This window comes from Fonsecaea monophora (genome assembly GCF_001642475.1).
Source record: "Fonsecaea monophora strain CBS 269.37 chromosome Unknown Scaff46, whole genome shotgun sequence".
Taxonomy (NCBI): Eukaryota; Fungi; Ascomycota; class Eurotiomycetes; order Chaetothyriales; family Herpotrichiellaceae; genus Fonsecaea; species Fonsecaea monophora.
In genome coordinates, this window is record NW_019173977.1 from 140,959 (window position 1) to 160,083 (window position 19,125).

A 19,125-nucleotide genomic window follows, 5' to 3' on the forward strand; every position below is an offset into this window, starting at 1 on the left:
CCAGTCGTCATTGTCTGGAAAGATCTTTCACGGAGAGCATTTGCTTCTAGACTTTGAGAACCGGTCTGTCAACATCTAGCGTTGATCTCGTCGTGCTCATATTCCTCTTTGTGCTCTCTGCTTCCCTTGAAGAACACTCCGGAGATGCTTCTCAACGCCTCCCACAAACTCAGCTTCAGTGGCCTTCCGCCAGATCTCCTCGATGCCTATGTCCGGTACAAGAAAAGTACACGGGCCCTCTTGACTTGGTTCCTCCAGCATAGCCCGACGCCAGACAAACCCGTCAAGAGCTTGACCATCAAGGATCTTGAGTCTCTGGCTCAAGTGGCGTCCAAGAAGATACGTTCTCTACCCGATATAGTGCATTTCTACTTTCGCGAAACCATTTCAGACCGGAAGAAATTCAGCAAGTATTACCGTGCCCAAGTCGGCGAGTCCGCCGACGACGTGGACACGATCAATCACGAACACTTCACTGCAACGCAAGTCTTGAGTCACTGATGCGTCAAAACACCTCGACTGACTTTGACTGCAGGCTCACCAAGATCTACAATGACCTCTGCGTCTGTTGTGGTGACCACAAGCCGGGGAACCAACCACACCGTAAATCGCTCTCGGCATCTCCTATTTGTCAATCACTGCGTCCGGTCAATCTTTACGAGGGCCTGGTAGTTGAGGATGCCGAAGACCACGAAGGCCAGAGCCATGGCAAGGTAGGACCTCCAGGGCAGTCCAAGCCCATCTCACCGCCACCATCGACCACTGAGCGTCAAGATCTCGACATTCGTCTTGCAGACGATGACCTTGGCAACGCTCTCGAACTGGCAGCCGCGGCGCAGGTAAGTTCGTTCTGAAGTGTCCGGAGTCCTTCGTTAATGCGACTAGCAAATCCACGATATATCCTTCTCTGTCGAACAATATTGGCGGCTTGTGGGAGAGGGTACCCTCTCGTTCGCAGTTGCAGCTTTTATCACCAATGTAGCTTTTGCTTGTCTGCGCCGAACCGTCACCGAATTACTTCAACACGACGAAAACTTGAGCCTGGCAGACGTCCGTCGCATATGCGCTCTCAATCGTCCAGCAAATCAATGTGCGGGTGACACTAAGGAGCCCATGCGCACTGATCAAGCCCTGATGGATCGACTGCAGCACTTTCAACAAACACTTGCAGATGTTTCGAGCGGTAGTATAACCCTTCCTGACCCGTCTTGCGCCAAATGTGGCCACAAAGAGGCTCAAGAAGCTCAGCGGAGAATCGTCGAGGACAATACTAGCGGTCAAAGCTTCTCAAAAGCCATGATAGAGAAGCTTGTCCAGTTGGTGAACAGCAAAGCCACAGATGTCGAGGTCATTCAGACCGGGACCCCAGTCTATTGGGACGTGTGTGGCCTCATTACAAATCCCAAGGACACTCCCACGTCTTGGACAGCTGTTCTGGGGCTGGATCTTCTAACCCAAAGCACCAAAAGCTTCCTTCGATCCGTTCAGCCGCCGCAAATTGCCTCCCAAGGTCGGATTGTCGCCTTGAAGCTGGCCCATCAAGCTCGCTTCCACGTCACGACGATTTTGAAGAACAAAGCTGCCTTTCCCTGCCGCTGTTCTCAGACTCTGGGCTGTCACCTGCAGAATCTGGAGACCGAATTGCACCAGTATGCAAGCTACAATTGCTGGGACCTCCTGTTTCAATCGCCATGGGTCGCCGGCAACCACGCCCTCGAAATGGTGGACCTGTGCCACTACTACGGGTTGCACCTACTCAGATATCGGCATTACGTGGGCGCGGTCCTACATTCTTATAACGTGCTTAGGCAGCTTGGTGGACTGGAAGAGATATCGACCTTGGAGAAACTGAGCATTCAGTTTGGCGATGTCTTGTTTCCCGGCAGCAAGCCTCCCAAGTCCAACTTTCGCACTTGCTGGGCGAGACACGTGGGCGCAAGACTGAAATTCGAACAGGGTCATAAGGGTAAGAACAAACATGATAACTGGTGTCTCGCGATTCCCGCCCATGCGGCAAAAGCTGCGGCTGGATTTGATATCCCCAACCACCAACAGAGGCATGTTTCGGGTTGTATGTTGTTCCGCTACAAGCACCAGAACTACCACATCAGTGATGCCCAGATGAAGCAGATCAGTACCCCCGTAGTGCGTCAACGCCCAAACAACGGAGAGCGGGTGGTCCATCGGATGTGCAAGACAGACGTCCAGATCGTCGAAGCTGCGGGCCAGAATCCTAAGCTGTTGGCGGTTGCCCTGATGACGCACCGATTGTTCACCACGGGCGCTGGGGGACTACTTCCGATGGCTCGGGTGAACCTGTTTGCACTATTTGAGCGATGCCTCAGAGTGGTGTCACAGGTCTCGGACAAGATGCATTCTGACAATGAAGCCGAAAAGGGCAGTAATTGCATCTGCTTCTGCAGTGAGATTTTCAGCGCCGCAGATCGTATCGTTAAAGGCAGACGACTGGGAAAGCTCGAAGCATGGAAAGAACACGAGCGCAAGCTCATTGAAGACACGAAGGAAGCAATTCAGAAAGCGTTTGGCTCTGTTACGGATGAGGAGATGTTGTGGAATGTCTGAGGGGATCGCAAGCCCGCCCAGCAGAGACTGTACCAGAGGGTATTGGCAGGCTGCGAGGTAGAGATGCAATGGCTTGGAAGCGCTTTTGAGAAATGTCCAGTCTGGAGTGCTAGTTGAGTGGTCCTTTACCTTTTAGTATTCCAAAAGATTCAGCAGAGAGAAGAGTGAGGCAGTTGGAGAGTCAGCGTGAGAGCTTTGTTGCTGGTATCGTTACATTATGTTCGTGTTCTGCACCAGTAGTCATCCTTCGACCGACTTTAAGCCCACGTCGTCTGTCGACATGACGGTCGAGTTGAATTTGTCCGAGGTGGGCAGCTCAATGTGGATGTTGTTCACCACGGCGATGCCCATATTGACCTCGTCGGCCTGCAGTTCCAGCACGTGGCCCCCGATTTTTCTGTCTCTGTCGATAAAGTGCATGTGCTCGCCGGCGACGAAGAAGCCCTGCCAGGCCGGCGGCGAGCGGAACCCGACGATGGTGCCCTCGACGTCGCGGTACTCGGCGACGAACTGCGTCTTGCCCAGCTCGCTGAGCGGCTGGCCCGCGTACTCTTGGCCCTTGACCGTGCGGCATTTGAGGTGCCGGAACACGCCCTCGATGCGGTACGACACGAAGAGATTCTCGATTGCCGCGACCGGCGCGCCCGCGTTGCCGTCTTGTCGATGCATGATCACCGCGTCGACGGTGCCTTTGCTCTCGAGCCTCACGCCCGTGACGGTGCGCTGGGACCGGAAGTGCGTGGCGGCCGCGTAGGGGATCTGGGCGTCCGGAGACGCGACCCTCACCCTCCCCTCGGCTTGGAGCTGGTACACGGCGCCGTCGAGCAGGAGCAGTTCGCCGTCCATGTGTACGAACGTGCCGAGGCCCTGGTTGCCCTTTGTGAGGAGTTGCGAGGCAGTGATGCCCGTGTCGGATATCCCGGACATTAGGGCACTATATGTAAAAATATGATATGTTCGTGAGTAGATATATTCAACGGGAAGAGGATGGAAGGGAATGGAGTGGAGCGATGGAGGGTGAATATGATCTCGAGCGAGTGAGTGAGTGAGTGAGCGGGCGCTATAGGGTGAGAGGTGGGTAAAGGGAGGGCGAGAGCAATAGTCTCAGCAAAAACACATACATACACCCTCACTTTCACTCATTTACTTACTTGACTAGGGAGTACTGATAGATCTCGTTGATGGCCATCTCTGTCGAATTTCCCAGCGTCTCTTTTCTTTGATTGTTTGTTTGATGTGGATGGGATTCTTGCCTGGATAGGATAGATCGACTGATATGTATGCTTTGTCGTGGTCTGTTCTGCTCTGTTGTTTTTATTCTTCACTATCACCTCACCGCAGATTCTTGACCATTTCCCTCTTCCTTTTCCTTTTTTCTTTCTCGAATTTCTCTCGTTGTAGCTTTTTTTCTCCTCCTCCAGCTCTTCCGCAAAAGTCGATATGCGTCGTGACGTGCTCCGGGAGGAGAAAAACAAGGGTTGCCCTAAACCGGAATACGGGCCTTGCGGGTCGCAAACAGATCCAGCACAGGAATCCGTGGCACCCAGTGGAATAACCGGCTGCCGATTACATCATCTCGCACATGCGTCTGATGCATCCGCCTGTGAGGAGTGAGTGAGGCTTCAGGGCGGAAAGGGAGAGTTGTTCAATGTGTGTATTGTGTATATATCTCAGTGAGTGTGAGTGTGAGTGTCAGAGTGAAAGTGAGTGAGTCAGGAACTGGACTGGACGTTGAGGACTCACACATACATCGCTCATCAATCTACAGGATATTCTATTCACTGCGCTTTCTGGACAGTTCTACTCCCACCTCTTCCTGACACTCTACAGCCTCCATCTAAGCCCATCATGAGCACCTCCGACGACACGGTCGCCCAGATCATCGTCAACAGCCTGTACAATGCCGGCGTGCGCTTGGTGTTTGGCGTGCCTGGCGCCAAAATCGACGCCATCTTCGACTGCTTGATGGACCATCCGGAGATCAAGCTCATCGTGGCCCGACACGAGCAAAACGCCGCCTTCATGGCCGCGGCAGTGGGCCGCATAACGGGCATCCCAGGCGTCTGCATCGGCACCAGCGGACCCGGCGCGTCGAACCTCGCCACGGGCCTCGTCACAGCGACGACGGAGAACGACCCCGTGGTGGCGCTGGTGGGCTCGGTGCCGCGCCACATGAACCTCAAGCGCACGCACCAGAGCATGCGCGCCCTGGACATCCTGGGCCCGACGGCCAAGGTCGCCGTGGGCATCGACGTCGAGGACCAGGCCGCCGAGGTCGTCCTCAACGCCTTCCGGACCGCCAGCGCCGCGCCCAAGGGCGCCACCGTCATCTCCATCCCGCAGGACGTCGCGCGGGGCAGGTCGAGCATCCTGCCGTTCCCGAGCGACGCGTTCGTGCCGCCCATGTACGGGCCCGCGCCGCGGCAGACGCTCGACCAGGTGGTGGGCATGATCGAGCGGGCCAAGCTGCCCGTGCTGTTCCTGGGCATGAGGGCGAGCAGTCCGCGCGTGGTCAGCGCGGTGCGGCGGCTCCTGTCCAAGTTCCCCTTGCCGACGGTCGAGACGTTCCAGGCTGCGGGCGCCGTGCCGCGCGAGCTGGTGCACCTCTTCTACGGGCGCGTCGGCCTGTTCCGGAACCAGGTCGGCGACAAGCTCCTGTCCAAGTCGGACCTGGTGCTCGCCGTCGGCTACGACCCCGTCGAGTACGACGCCAACCTGTGGAACCCGCGCGGCGCCCGCCACGTCGTCCACATCGACTTCACCGCCTCCGACTACGGCACCTACTACCACCCCGTCGCGGAGCTGCTGGGCTCTGTCGTCGAGAACATCACCTACCTGGCCGACCACCTCTCGCAAATCTCCGAGCCCACCATCTCCGACCTCTGCCAGGGCTTGATCAGGGAGTACACCATGTGGCAGGACAGGCCTGAGGTGCAGGGCTCGTCGTCCGGTCTGGTCCATCCGCTGCACTTCATCACCACCTTGCAGGGCATGGTGTCCAAGGACACGACCGTGTGTGTGGATGTTGGATCTGTGTAAGTTTTCCCCCTAAGATTTCGGATAGGGCATGTGTTTGGTTTTATTTTTTTTTTGCCCGATGGTATCCATGAACCTGCCTGGCTTGGAAAGGGCGTCTTGCAGCAACGGTACCCATGAAACCACACCCGTCTCTTTTCTAACGGTCTTGATTTCTCGGTGGCAGGTATATCTACTTTATGCGGTTCTTCTTTGCATATGAGCCGCGCCGGCTTTTATGGTGAGTTTTATCGGTATTCTTTTTTTTTTTTTTTTTTTGGCGTCCTTTGGTCATCTTCTGCGTCTGGCCCTAGCTGTTCCCTTCCTGTCCCCAATTCGTCCGTCCCAGCTCAGCTCAGCTCAGCTCCCTCCTAACCTTTCGGGAATTTTTGTCCCGACACAGTTCCGACGGCCAACAAACGCTGGGCGTCGCGCTCCCGTGGGCCATCTCTGCATCCTTGACGCAACACCCGACCCCGTGCGCGGAAAAGGTCATCTCCGTCTCCGGCGACGGCGGCTTCATGTTCTCGTCCCAGGAACTGTCCACGGCCGTCCAGCAGGGCTGCGACATCACGCACGTCGTCTGGAACGACCACGCCTACAACATGGTCGAGTTCCAGGAGGTGCTCAAGTACGGGCGCGCGAGCGGCGTGCGTCTGGGGGGTGTCGACTTTGTGCGCTTCGCCGAGAGTTTTGGCGCCAAAGGCTTCCGCATCGAGAGCGCGGGCCAGGTCGGACCGGTCCTGCGTGAGGCGCTGGCGTATCGCGGCGTGAGCATCGTCGATGTCGCGATCGATTACTCGGGTAATGTCGAGTTAGCGAGGAACGTCATTGCGGATGAGTGGAATTGATAATTCACCCTCCATCCGTCCTCTCCTGGCATGATCTATTAGTCCCATCTGAAAGTGGGAAGAGAAGAGCGCCGTACCCTCGTCACCTACCGTGCCGGTCGGTCGGTCGAGCCGACGACTGGACGAACGAAGGGACGAGCAGTTATTGACGAACTTGGCAAATGGGTCGGGTTACTATGATGGATCGGTCCAAATTGACAGGACACGGACACGATTTCTATATCTCAGCTTCTCACATGGGACGCTTTGGTGAAAGGGAAAAAAATGGCAGACAGGGAGGAAACAGAGACACATGCAGAGACACAGCAAACAGCAAACAGGAAATAAAAGTCCATGTCACATGAAGCGACGACATCTGCTGAATCGCTAACTTGGTCTGTTACCGGTTTTCCTCTTCAGGTTGACATTTCCTGTCTCTCACAGTCAAGAGAGCCCTCTTTGCCTATTCTGTCACTTTGAATCTGCAAGACCAGGCACGTACACAGCATACGGCACAAAGCACGGCGGATATCCTGAACAGAGACCACATTACGTAGCTTCCACAAAGCCCCTCATATCCCAGTTTCTGCCTGTTGGTGCGACTGGTGCGACTCCTTGTACACTAGTACCGGCCCATCTTCCAGCATGAGAAACTCCGTCTTCCAACCCACGACATAATCCTCTTCCTCCAGAAACTCTCCGCTGACACCGGTACTCTCGTCCTCGGCCTCCCCCGTCAGGCCCAGGTCTCGGGGATCCAGCTCCGCAGGCATGGGGACTTCAGCAGGAAAATGCGATGAAATGCCGACAAGGTCTTCCATCACCGCTTTAGGGTTCCTTACTGGTATCTGCCGGAGCTCCGTCTGTGCTTGCGGCGGCGTTGTTGGATTCTTGATGGGGGTTTTGCCGCACCCGCTGTCTTTGCCTGGTTCGCCGCCTAGCTTGCCACGCGCCTGGTGGACATAGATGGCAAATTCGTCGAGAGTGGATTTCTCAAAGAAGCCCAGGTTGATCAAATCGTAGCGACCATGGAGGGCGAGTAGTAGCTCCTGCATGTGGATGTCTCGACTTGTCTCGTAGAACTCGCCCGCAAGGGCCTCGAGCTCCGAGTGGGCTGTGCCTGAAGCGTTGAGCGCAGCCGGAGAGACATGTCGGAGGAAGTCCAAAACATAAGATCGGAACGCGTCGTCCGGCAGGGTTGAGGTCGTGCTTGACATGTTGGTACAGGTTTCCTGTTGGTCCTTGAAACAGGTTGGCTGAATGGGTGAGGCGAAGGTCGTCGTCGAGAGGTGTAGAAATTGGCTCTGTCAGGCGACGCGTCAATACAAAACGTGCCGGCAGCGGTCACAGGTACTCTCATACCTGTTTCTGTCATTCCATGATGTTGTCGCGTTGCTAAAGAGGTCGACAGGCAGACGGAACAGATTGTCGACGCGCGGAAGGTGCGAGGTTACGGATGTGGATGGATGGCTGGGATCAATTTGGTCGCAGTTTCGCCTCACCTTTGAAAGAGTGGTTCAAATGTGTGAATTCAGTTCCGCCCGTCTCCTGGTTTGCAGAAGGCATAATCCAAGGAACAACAGTCAATATCATGACGCTTTGGATCGCGTCGGTCTGAGTCTTTGGCAGCGCCTTCCATAGTGTTCAAGAACAAAGAGCATGATCGAAAGAAAGAGATTTTAGAGAGGAACTCCTTCCATGAGAGCAGTTTTGGGAGACATTAAGGTGTCGAACGAGTGCTTGATTCCCGGTGAATGGTACCTCTTCGTTGGTTCCCGTACATCATCATCCTGACCATGACCACGATCATATGTTGTAATCCGTACGTAACGACATTGATCAGGAGAGGTGATAATTTCGATATCGGGCCAGATCCCAACCGGCTTGTGACGAGTATCAGATTGCAACTGCATCTCCCGGCTGTCGTACTGGGGATCAATCTTGACAGGAACAAAAACAATAACTGCATCGGGCCTCGACAAGTCAACAATATTGGCGTGACCGGGATGTTGATACTTGGGACTTTCCTCACTGATCGAGTACCAGAGAGCAGCATACATCATCCGAAACTGCACCGACATTGTCTTCGCAAGCTGGAGTTCTTCGCCTGTTGGTTTCTGCCCTTCAGCCCGGATGATATAGTTGCAAACCAACCGGAACCATCGGCGTAGCAATCTGTGGAGCTGATTAAAGCCGGAACAATGGCTGGTCCATTCCTTGTGGCAAAGGGCATACCGAAACCGCCAGCGGAAGATTTCGAAGAACTTCCGCTGCATCTGCAGGGGATTGTGGAAGAATTCTGGAAGATGTGGTAGACTCTGATCAATGGTGATAGTAGTTTCCGCGCCAGCACGAAAGATGGGAGTTTTGAATATGGAGACCACCGTCTCCACTTGGATAGCTATGGAATAGATCGCTCTGGTGGCCGGTGTCCACTTGGTATTGGGGTCGTTCATGATGCGAAAAGCTGCGGCGAGATGCGACAAGCCTGCGCGACACTTAATCTGTGGGTCCAGATGCTCGTAGACAGCTATCAAGACACAACACAGGAGTACCGTGTCCACACGAATGACGTCCTTCTCTCGGTTGAGGCAGGTCAGAGCTTGCAGATACTGTCCAGACGCAAAGGCGGGCTGGGCTGAAGTCAAGTCGGACGTGTCCTTGTACCTGCCAGCGAGAGCGACGGCGAGGTGATGAGCTGCTGGGATCGATGTTGTACATTGTCGAACGTGATGGAACCAAAAGTCGTGAGCACTGCTCGCAAACGTCCATTCTGCCATGGCTGGAGTGGCTACTTCACAAAAATACTGAAAAGCCCAGCGCTCATGATGCGAGCCCTGTTCCATTGGTATGGACCCGAGCAAGCGCGCAGGTTCGGCGGCGGACGTATCTGATGGTGTGTTTCTCCAAGGTTCAAAAATCCATGCTCTGCGGACGACATAACCGTCACACTGACGTCTGCTTCTGCTGCATCTCAGACAATTGGGCTTCGTTTCGTCACATTTCACATGTCTCCTTTTACACGTCAGGCATCCAGTAACAACTTTAGGATGATAAGTTCGCCTGCCGCAACGGGGTTTGTTGTCGTTGTCCAACGGACCTGACGAAACTGGATCAGTATATGGTGAGCAAGGTGACAAGGACGCAGTGTGCACCGGGGGATTGTGCGTGATGGTCAGATCTCGCTCGATGTTCACGCATCCATGTTTCTGTCCCGGGGCCATAGCAGGTACTTGCTTGCTGAAAGGTGAGGAAGATTCACATTGTTGTCCGCAGGAATTCCCCCGGCCGCCACGACAATGCCGGTGACAGTAGTACTCTTATAAACTCGACGGGGCTGAGGTGGATGCCGCACATCACAATGTGGGAGGCCTTAGCGATTTCAGAAGCATTGGATTGGGTATCCGAGGAGGTTAGCATCCGGGAAACGGTAAACATGGAGGGCAGCTTTGCCATTCAGACTTGTAAACGACCTCGATAGCGATTCGCTTGGGGTTCCAGGGGATCTGAGTGTAGCCCTATTGAACTTTACAGTCATGGCGGTGTAACAGCAAAGTCACCAGAACCTAGGGGTCTTTTCATAGCTCGGAGAGCCTAATGAAAAGTGATTTGTCCTGAGCCGCTGGAACATTCAAGGGACGCTCGAGGATCTGCATTCTCTGGCTCTATTTAGCTCAGTGCACCCGTCTTAGGGTAGCCATCATCCCGCGTCCTCGCTTCTGTCGGCTCGCCTAAAACTGGAATCGTCACCTTGGGGTGCTTGTTGAATACAAGCATTCGAACCAATTGAGATGGTGCATGACTGGAAAGCTGCTCCATACCGAAAAGAGGCATTGGTGCCAGAAACTGGTTGCCTTGCAAAGGATCATGACCAACGAACGCGCTTGATCATATTCGTCGTTGACATGTGAGAATATAGCGAGCCGCGACATTTGATTCCACGCAGCTGTCGCATATTCCGCGTTGATGAATGTGAGGTGTCAGGACCATTCCATGTTGATGGCTCAACGGGAAAACAAACTGGCTGAGCAGAACGTAACTCAGCCTCGCGGCAAGCAGCCATTTAGGGTTTAGTTCAGCCTTGTCCGACCTCACTGGGTTTTTCTCGAGGCTGCCTCTTCACCACTGCCTCTCATGCTGTAGCTACAAGTACCGAGTACAATTCAATTCTCCCCTCCACAACTCATCTGGTCTTTCACCGTCATGTCAGACAGTATCATAATCCCAGTCCCATCCTTTCATGTCGATCTCGCCGCCATTGATGCCCTCCATCTGTAGGTCCCACCGGTATCCAACAAGAGTAACCATGTTTGCTGAGCGTGGAGAATTCTACTGGCCACTTTGTTAAAAGCTGATGACAGACCAGGGTTCACTACAGCCGCCGCCTTCTAATATTTCGCTGTGCTTCCCTTGCTCAGCGGGATGCTCAGCTGGCTGCGCTCAAGGTAGGCTTACAAGCTCTGGGCTTGCGATGTGCGATTTTGGGTGGCGTGGTCACCCCTCTACAACCTGCAGAGGTCAATGCCACCAACTCCGATCCGAACTGGCGCACCATCCGCCCTGACCGTGGCATTGAACTGGTGGTGAAAGACATACGGGCGGAATTGCCTTCTTTCGAAGAGCTTGAAAACTCCAATTTCTCAGTCAGCCAACTCCCCTATGACCCGCTTGTGCCCGTGCCTCAGTACCTTGGAAATGACCGCCCTTTCGCCGCCTGCAAAGTCCAGTTCAGCACGATCAAAGGAGGCACTATCCTCACGTGGGCCATGTCACATTGCGTGGGTGACGGGGTCGCGAACGACGAGCTGATGCGCGTACTAAGCGAGGCCACAAAGCTTGCCCAAGAGCGCGCTGTGGATGACGTGCTCGCACAGGCTGCCGCGTCCACGCAGATGGGGCTCGATCGCAGCATCATGCGCGGTATGTCCAGTGAGATCCCGTTCAGGATAGAGGATCATCCGGGATATATGACCAACGCGCCAAAACTACCCCCAAGCCACCCTTTCCAGGCTACAGCGCCGGAGGTGTCTGTGCTATTCCAAATCCCGGCCACTCGTGTAGCGCAGCTCAAAACAGACGCAACACGGCCGGACGCACCACCCATTTCCACTCACGATGCAATATCCGCCCTGATATGGCGGAGTCTCATCCTGATACGCCGTCAACGGTGTGCCGAAGCACGGGACCTGCCCGGGTCCACAAAGACCAACCTATTCATGCCGTCAGACGGCCGCCGCCACCTGAATATCCCGCAATCGTATATCGGCAACGTGGTCTACCAGCTCTCCGCCTCTCTTGATCTGGACACGCTCCTCGCCCCCCGCTTCGGCCTGCAGGAAGCCGCCAGCGCGGTCCGTCGCGCCATCACGGCCGTCAACCCCACGCTCGCGCGCAGCGTCATGGCCGAGACGAACAGGAGGTGGATCGACTGGGCCTTTCTGGGCAGTTACTCGTCGACCGGCGTGGCCATGGGCACGGACTGGACGAGCTCGGCGCTCTATCAACAGGACTGGGGCGCCGCGTTCGGTGGTGCGCCCGCCAGGTACAGATACCCCGGCGAGCCGGGCGTCAATTGCGTCATGCCCAAGTTGCCAGACGGGGCTGCAGAGGTCATTGTCAGCGTCATGGAAAGCGAACTGGATATGTTGACTAGCGAAGAGTGTTTCGGCAAGTATATCATCACGAAGGGAGACACTTAGGTGTTGATCTGAGATAGACAAGAGATAAAATCGCCGGTGCATAGAAGCTGTTTAGACAAAGCACCCATAAATGATCTTCAGTTTACATACATTAATCATTTGCGACCTATTTTGCAGTGTGTGTGATAGACATTACCCATCATTCATTACAACTGCCGATGCTAGACACAAATGGCCTTGTTTCTTGCTTTGCATAGTCACATCCCTCGTCCTCATGTTATTACTAAGCTTCGACATCTCAACCATATAGTGCAGGTAGTACATAAACAAAACAAACAAAAGCGACCCCGTTACCAGGAACAGACTCCGGCAGAGCACGGGGCGTCATCACTAGCAAAGGCGGGACTACTAACCCCTGAAACGTTTCTACGAATCATACACGGGCCGACTGGCGAAGTGGACCATCTTCTCGCCCCAGTCAAAGACGACGAGCATGCTCCGCATGAGGCTGTCGCCTATGACGCCGACGACGGTGTCTCCCCGAATGCTCTGCACGCCCGAGACGCAGGTCGTGCCAGAGAACCAGACCAGGTCGAGCGGGTTGATGGGGAGCTCGACGCCGCCGACGAACAGGGACAGCTGGGGCAGGGTGGCGTCGCAAGATACAACGTAGAGGCCCTGCGAATTGAGGGTGGCGGGCGGGTCGAAGAGGGCGTTGACGGCCTTTGCGATGGCGGGCGGGAACCGCGACAGCGTCGCCCCCGAGTCGACCACGTAGTACGCCGGCGTGGCGTCCTCATCGGCGAAGTTTCCCGCGCCGTCGGCCCAGGCTACCCCGTCGGGCACGATCGTGTAGTGGGTAAAGTAGTCGCCACAGGATGGGATCTCGGGGTTGAGCTCGACCGGGGCGGAGCCAAAGTCTCCCACGGCGTTGATCCGCGGATCCTCGGTGTCGGGAATGCCCCCGATGGTCAGAAAGCCGCCGTATCCAGTCTCAGAGGCGTCGCGAGAGATGGCCATGGAGAAGAGCGGCTCGGTCAGCTCTTCATAGAAGATGGTGTTGATGATCGACGAGTATATCACTGGTTGTCCACCCTCGACCGCCGAAGTGAGACATGGGTACGCCAGGCCGATGAGGCCAGTCATTGCGCCGTCCCCGACGATCCCAACCTGGCTATTGTTTCAGCTGCGGTAAGCTATCTGGACAATGCAGGGATCTTACCTTGGTGGCGAGGCCGATGGTTTGCTCTTCCACAGTGATGCCGGCAATGTCCACGCTCGTATTGGCCAATGGGCCACTCGCGTAGGAGCCGTCGACATAGTTGATGAGGAATTCAGCGTCTGTATAGAGTTCAAAGGCCTTGTTCACTGTGATGGCATCGCCAAAGGCACAGTCAAACTGCGGGTCGCAGTCAAAGCCAGTCGTGACGGCCCAGGTGTCGGAGCTCCCGGTATCGACGAGGAGACCGACAGACTGACCTCCCAAAGACACCTCAATCAAGAAGTGGCTCTCATACCCTGGATCTATGAGAATTTCTGATTGGCGCCGAAGCTTGGAGCTCTGAGAGCCTCGTTGTACAGTCTTCAATGGCAGGGTGTGAGGGGCGACTGGAAAGCTGCGAGAAACCAAAGTCTCAGCCTCGCTCCTGCGCAACGGAGTGGGCGAGCAATGGACCAGCAAAAAGGTCGCGAAAAGTGTCAGGCTGGTCGCTATGGCGCTCATGATGGTGGGTGAACAGGCTTCAGCAAGATGCTGTGTTGGATCTTCTGCCGTTCATCCTCCCATCCGTCCATCCATATATATGTCCCTCACTCTCACCAGGCATCGAGAAGTCCCAAGCCACGGTCTACATGCCAAGTTGGGGCGGCGACGTGGTGGTATAGCCAAGAGGTCGTCGCTGGCTTGGCCTTGTCCTAGCCAAGATTGGGCTCGAGGAGATTCGTGGGAAACCAGGTGAGTTCTTGAACACGAAGCTTGGTGAGGCTGAGTCTCGCCAATGCCATTGGCAGTTACATATCAGGCTGCATGAGCTGAACACCTTTTGGTAAACCACGTCAGGTGTTGCCATTTGGTGTCTGCCTTGTAATGTCGTTGTCACGTGTCCTTTATACGATATTTTCGGTCTCAGTTGGGATGGTGCCCTCCATGACAAAAGGCCTTCTGACTCCAGCAGTCATGATGCTGCGTTGTGAAGTCAAAGCGAACAAGAGTGGAAGATCATGGAGCGTGGAACACACAAGTTGGACCTCCTTAGCGTAGAGAATATAGCGTAGAGGATACAACAACTGATGTGGGCGCAGCATCGTGTGGGGCGTGAGCTCTGAACCTCTCTTCATTGGGACCAGGTTGCCTTTCTAGACACCCAAGCCGGAAGCATCTTCGTGAAAGCCCTCAGCGTCAAGCTCATGTCTGCCATTGTCAGCCGAGGAACCGAAACCCGAGGGTGAGTTACGAGAACGCAACCGATGCATAACATCAGTTGAGGGAGTATTTGCCAGCCTTGCCAGCCTCAGCAGATAGCATGAGAAGGAACCTGAAGAGGCTCTCAGTGACACGACCGTCACTACATTGCGTTCTTCATTGTCCCCAATATACGCCAGGGCGCCGAGCACATTTCATCAGTCAGCTGACTTTGTCCATTCAATCCTTGACCCATTCGGCATTGCTGTTGCGGTGCCTGCCAATATCAAGTCAGCAACGCGTAGCAAGGGATAGATCAGCAACAAATGAAACTCGGAGAAAGTTTTGTCGCGTCAAGCCAGGGGCCTTGCCCTGGGAAGGAAATGCCATTCATTCAAAGCTCATATGCACTCTGCATCGGCAACTTCACTGCCATGTTCGTCTGCGTTCGCCGGACGCCAGATCGCTAAATGCATCAACTGTTCATTCATAACGCGCCGTGGACAATGCCGCATCGCCATCTCATTGCTACAAAAGTGATCAATCGTTTCCACAAATCCCTTAGGAAACATGCTGCTGCACGGCTTCCTTGGGAATGACGCCCTGCGCCACAAATATATCAATAAGTCCCTGCAATGGCTCCATATCTTTCTTGCTGATCAGGTCGTAGTACATTGCGACCGTGCAGAAGTGGACGAAGCAGCTGTTCAATTCCGCATGACGCCCAATGTGCCAGAAGGGATCGGTGAAGTGACAGTGATAGAGGTGTGCATAGCAGCGGAACATTTGTTTGATGATAGCCTTGACGTCGGAGTGGAAGTGTGGAGGGAAGCCTGATGACTTGCCAATCCATTCGTCTTGGTTGCCAGCAAGAGAGGTCAAGGATTGGTTGAGATTGGTAGGCGGCGCAGCAATTGGCGTCGTGCCCGAGGGTGTAATCGTCCCAGTGTCACCGGACATGTACGAGGTCTGGTCCACGGTCGGTGGAGGCGCGGTAGGGAAGGTTTTCTCGTCATGGATTTTTCCAACAATCCAGCGCTGGACTCGGACAATGTACTGGGGCGCAGGGATCTTGGCTGGCCGACCATTTTCGAGCCAGGTGTAAGTGAGACTGGGAAGAGTCAATCGATGAACGTTTGCTGCTTGATGAGGGTTCAAACATACCGCCCAGCAGACATTGTAGGACATTGTTGTTCATTGCAAAGTGGAACTCCCGTGTTGGTGTCAACCTCCTGAATGACCTGGATCATCCCAGTGAGGAGTCGGTTCATCTCGACCACTGGAAGAAATGAGACTGTGTTCATCAAGATTGTAGAATTGGATTTTCACCCACATTGATGGGCCAGCCATTCTCCAAGTTCGACATTCTTCGGCTGTGCAGCGAGCGTGAGGAAGTTCCCCTTGACGGAGCACTTGGCATATTTCTCATTCAGGAATTTCTTTGGCTCTTGCTCGATATAACCACTCTGTTCACTAAAGGTGGAGGAGATAGATGGCGAATTGGTCAGAGCAGGAAGGGGAGGTGCTTGCTGTGCTTGCTGTGCGATCGGAGATTGGGATTGGCCGTTGTTGTACTGCGCCTTTAGATTTTGGTTGGATTTGGTGTTGCCTCGAGTGAAACCTTGACGACTGGGAGACGGGTCAGCAACTGCGGCATGCTTTGTAGGACTGATAGGCCGCTTGAGGCCTCTTAAACAGATTTTCCATCTGAATTTACCCATCTTGAGCGCGAAGGAGGTCGCAAGGACAAGATGGAGACACTTCGTGTCGGCGGTGAAAGTGAAATGAAAATCATGGTAGCATGAAGACGCGGGGTAAACTTACACACTCTGAAAGAAGGTCGCCATAACGTTGAAATAGACCGTAATGGGTCGGACAATACTCTGAACTGTTCACAACGCAATCGCTTGTCATCGACGGGGTGAAGTGGTGAAAAGGAGTAACCAAACTGACTCGTCGACAGCGAGAAGGAGCCTCTCATTGAAACAAATAATTCCCCATAACGCAACTCAGCCGAGGGAGGGGCACGTGAGTTTGACGCTAGCCCTTTGTGGACTCTCCCGATCTCGAATTGTCGTCTTGCAATTGTCTTGAACAAGACCATTCACAACCCAACAACTTCATTTCTTCGTCTTTGACACTGTGACATTGAATGACGATCACATCCTGTGCTGCTCTCTTCGCAAAGACTCTATGAGTTTCCAAAGAACGATTCGGATCTGGTTTTAGCTCACCCTCTATGTGTCTGCGCTTGAAAGTGTAGAGCGCGCAGCTAGCAGCCGAAATGTCTGCTGAGGTTGAGTCTGCTCCTCGTGGCAGTACTGTTGAGGAAGATAGTGTTCAAGACCACATCAGCAATCCCGCATCCGACGGCGACGGAGATTTATTTGGAGACGACGACGACGAGCCGGAGCAGCAGAATGAGTATGGTCCTCATATTGGCCTCTTGAAACTCTCACTAACGTGTAAGCAGCCTCCATAGGAAACTTGACGACTCAGAGCTCGACTCCGGTGATGATGAAGGCCGGAATGATCGACTCGCCGCAACCGTCGAAAACGAAGAGGGAGACTATGGTGAAGAAAAACAACTCAAACTTTTGGATGTGGACATTGCGCGAGTGAAACCGCCTGAGGGAGACGAATTGTACCTCCTGAACATCCCGAATTTCCTAGGTATCAAGCACAGAAACTTCGATCCCTCGAGTTACGAACCGCCCACCAGGCCCCACGATGGCCGTGATCCTACGGTAGACTCTACCATCAAATTCTCACCGTTCTCTACGGCCAACACCTCCATTTTCTGGCGCCGCGATCCCAAAAATCCCGAACTCCTACAATCAAACACACGCATAGTTCGCTGGTCGGATGGCAGCTTCACTATGCAAATCGCCTCTAAACCCCAAGACCATTATCGTATCTCCACTACCGCCATGCGACAAGGTTGGCCTAAGAAGCTTTCTGGATCGCAACACCAGGATTATGATCCTACAAAAGAAACAAACCACTTTTTGGCAGCACCTCACGCCGCGGCAGGAATAGATCTTCAGATCGTCGCCCCTTTCGACGCGTCTATGAAGATCCAGCCCGCAGGCGACCAGGCAGACGAGGCGGAAATGAAACTGCGACAATCGATTGCTGCCACGACACAAATGCACGAATCTCCTACCACCTTCAAGTCTGTCAAGGAAGACCCAGAACTTGCAAAGAAGGCTGCCGAAATGTTCGAAAAGGAGCGGGCTAGGGCGGACCGTCGCAGAGAGGCTGCTCAAGACCGGCAGTTCATGCGCAGGGACCGGGTGTTGGGGAAATCTGGACTTGGTCGTTCAATGGGCGGTACAGGTCTCTCGATTGCCGGACTGGAAGACGATGACGGCATGCCTACTGCAAGAGGAAAGAAGGCGACAACTAAGCGACGCAGGCCGAATCGTCGCGGGGACATCTACTCGGACGATGAAGACGAGGAAACATTCCGCCGGAGAGGCAGGGAAGACGAATATGATCGCGAAGATGATTTCCTTGCTGCGAGCGACGAGGAACCTGAGATATATGAGGATGAGGCCGAGGAGGAAGCTGAAGCCGACGAGGATCCGGATGTGGATGACTTGGAGATCGAGGGACGTGAGACGGTGATCGAAAATCGCACTCGTGGCGGTGCCAGGGATCGAGACCGGACCCCCAAACGGACATCGCGAGACGATGACGAAGACGCTGAGGGTGAAGAAGATGGTGAGATTGGAGAGAGCAGACAGGCTGTGGGAAATCCCGCAGTCCGCAAGAAGCGGAGAGTCATTGACGACGATGACGAGGAAGATGAGGAATGATAACCGCGATGGTACTCACCGCCAATTGGTATCTTGCCCGGGCAGTGATGACATCGGTTTCTAGGTTGACCAGGGACTGAACGGTGCCTGTACGCCCCAGAATGTCGTGTGAGTCACCCTCATGCCCTAAGGAGGCATCAAGCTACTTGATTTTCGGCATTGGAGAAGCCAGCCATGTGCAGGGTCGCCAGAAAAGTACATGCGATATTCACGCCGCGCTCTGCATGTGCGTTCTCCAGAGCAATGTCTCAGCACTGGATTGCTTTTCTGCGGCGACAGCAAGGCGCTGCGCGGATTGGATATCAGGCTATCTCGCACGATCCCATTGACTCCCATGCTCCCAATCTGTGTGGATATCACAGCGCTGCGAGCTACGAGTCCTGTACCTGTGACCTAGCACCCTGGGCCAGTGACATGGCAGCCAAGTCACTGGAATTAGTTCACTCGGCCTGGAGATACTTATGTATCTAGCGAGCTAGGTACCTAGGTATTCCGACCTCGATCGCGTCTTGCGTGGGCCGCAAAGACTGGCATGGACCACGAGAATCAGAACAGAGAATCCAACCCAGACACTCCCACTGGGTGTATCAACTCGATCAATCAATCAAGATTTGACCCTCTCAAAAAGAAAAAAGGCCAAAAGCTTCATTTTCAGTATCAGATTCTCATTTTCTCGCGTAGAATTTGTTCCATCTTCCTATCTATCTTCTAGAGGGTTTTCTGCCCTCGACACCACTCTTCTTATTCACCCTCTCTCATTCCTCGTCTTTCGTCTTCCATAGCATAGTCACAGTCATCACCGTTAGGCACTGAATAAACAGCAAACAAACACGGAC

At 54.2% G+C, this 19,125-nt stretch overlaps 9 protein-coding genes across 9 annotated transcripts; 4 read left to right on the plus strand and 5 right to left on the minus strand.

Annotated features, from left to right (window-relative positions):
- Nucleotides 1-144: 144 nt before the first annotated feature.
- AYO21_06582 (hypothetical protein) lies at nt 145-2,583 on the plus strand (the record flags this gene model as incomplete). The annotated part of the gene is made up of 3 exons (XM_022656541.1): nt 145-434; nt 536-839; nt 886-2,583. The coding sequence occupies 3 exons, from the start codon at nt 145-147 to the stop codon at nt 2,581-2,583; spliced, it is 2,292 nt and encodes a 763-aa protein (XP_022511151.1).
- Nucleotides 2,584-2,823: 240 nt separating this feature from the next.
- AYO21_06583 (hypothetical protein) lies at nt 2,824-3,510 on the minus strand (the record flags this gene model as incomplete). Its single annotated transcript, XM_022656542.1, has 1 exon — nt 2,824-3,510. One exon carries the CDS (start codon nt 3,508-3,510, stop codon nt 2,824-2,826), a length of 687 nt encoding a protein of 228 aa, XP_022511152.1.
- A 921-nt stretch (nt 3,511-4,431) lies between these two features.
- On the plus strand, nt 4,432-6,449 carry AYO21_06584 (acetolactate synthase, catabolic; the record flags this gene model as incomplete). Its single annotated transcript, XM_022656543.1, has 2 exons — nt 4,432-5,618; nt 6,002-6,449. The coding sequence occupies 2 exons, from the start codon at nt 4,432-4,434 to the stop codon at nt 6,447-6,449; spliced, it is 1,635 nt and encodes a 544-aa protein (XP_022511153.1).
- A 551-nt stretch (nt 6,450-7,000) lies between these two features.
- AYO21_06585 (hypothetical protein) lies at nt 7,001-7,645 on the minus strand (the record flags this gene model as incomplete). The annotated part of the gene is made up of 1 exon (XM_022656544.1): nt 7,001-7,645. One exon carries the CDS (start codon nt 7,643-7,645, stop codon nt 7,001-7,003), a length of 645 nt encoding a protein of 214 aa, XP_022511154.1.
- A 462-nt stretch (nt 7,646-8,107) lies between these two features.
- AYO21_06586 (hypothetical protein) lies at nt 8,108-9,208 on the minus strand (the record flags this gene model as incomplete). Its single annotated transcript, XM_022656545.1, has 1 exon — nt 8,108-9,208. The coding sequence occupies one exon, from the start codon at nt 9,206-9,208 to the stop codon at nt 8,108-8,110; it is 1,101 nt and encodes a 366-aa protein (XP_022511155.1).
- Nucleotides 9,209-10,631: 1,423 nt separating this feature from the next.
- On the plus strand, nt 10,632-12,127 carry AYO21_06587 (hypothetical protein; the record flags this gene model as incomplete). The annotated part of the gene is made up of 2 exons (XM_022656546.1): nt 10,632-10,702; nt 10,795-12,127. The coding sequence occupies 2 exons, from the start codon at nt 10,632-10,634 to the stop codon at nt 12,125-12,127; spliced, it is 1,404 nt and encodes a 467-aa protein (XP_022511156.1).
- Nucleotides 12,128-12,493: 366 nt separating this feature from the next.
- On the minus strand, nt 12,494-13,790 carry AYO21_06588 (hypothetical protein; the record flags this gene model as incomplete). The annotated part of the gene is made up of 2 exons (XM_022656547.1): nt 12,494-13,237; nt 13,290-13,790. The coding sequence occupies 2 exons, from the start codon at nt 13,788-13,790 to the stop codon at nt 12,494-12,496; spliced, it is 1,245 nt and encodes a 414-aa protein (XP_022511157.1).
- Nucleotides 13,791-15,029: 1,239 nt separating this feature from the next.
- On the minus strand, nt 15,030-16,189 carry AYO21_06589 (hypothetical protein; the record flags this gene model as incomplete). Its single annotated transcript, XM_022656548.1, has 3 exons — nt 15,030-15,579; nt 15,633-15,747; nt 15,802-16,189. The coding sequence occupies 3 exons, from the start codon at nt 16,187-16,189 to the stop codon at nt 15,030-15,032; spliced, it is 1,053 nt and encodes a 350-aa protein (XP_022511158.1).
- Nucleotides 16,190-16,752: 563 nt separating this feature from the next.
- AYO21_06590 (hypothetical protein) lies at nt 16,753-18,289 on the plus strand (the record flags this gene model as incomplete). Its single annotated transcript, XM_022656549.1, has 2 exons — nt 16,753-16,892; nt 16,942-18,289. 2 exons carry the CDS (start codon nt 16,753-16,755, stop codon nt 18,287-18,289), a joined length of 1,488 nt encoding a protein of 495 aa, XP_022511159.1.
- Between the last annotated feature and the right edge of the window lie 836 nt (nt 18,290-19,125).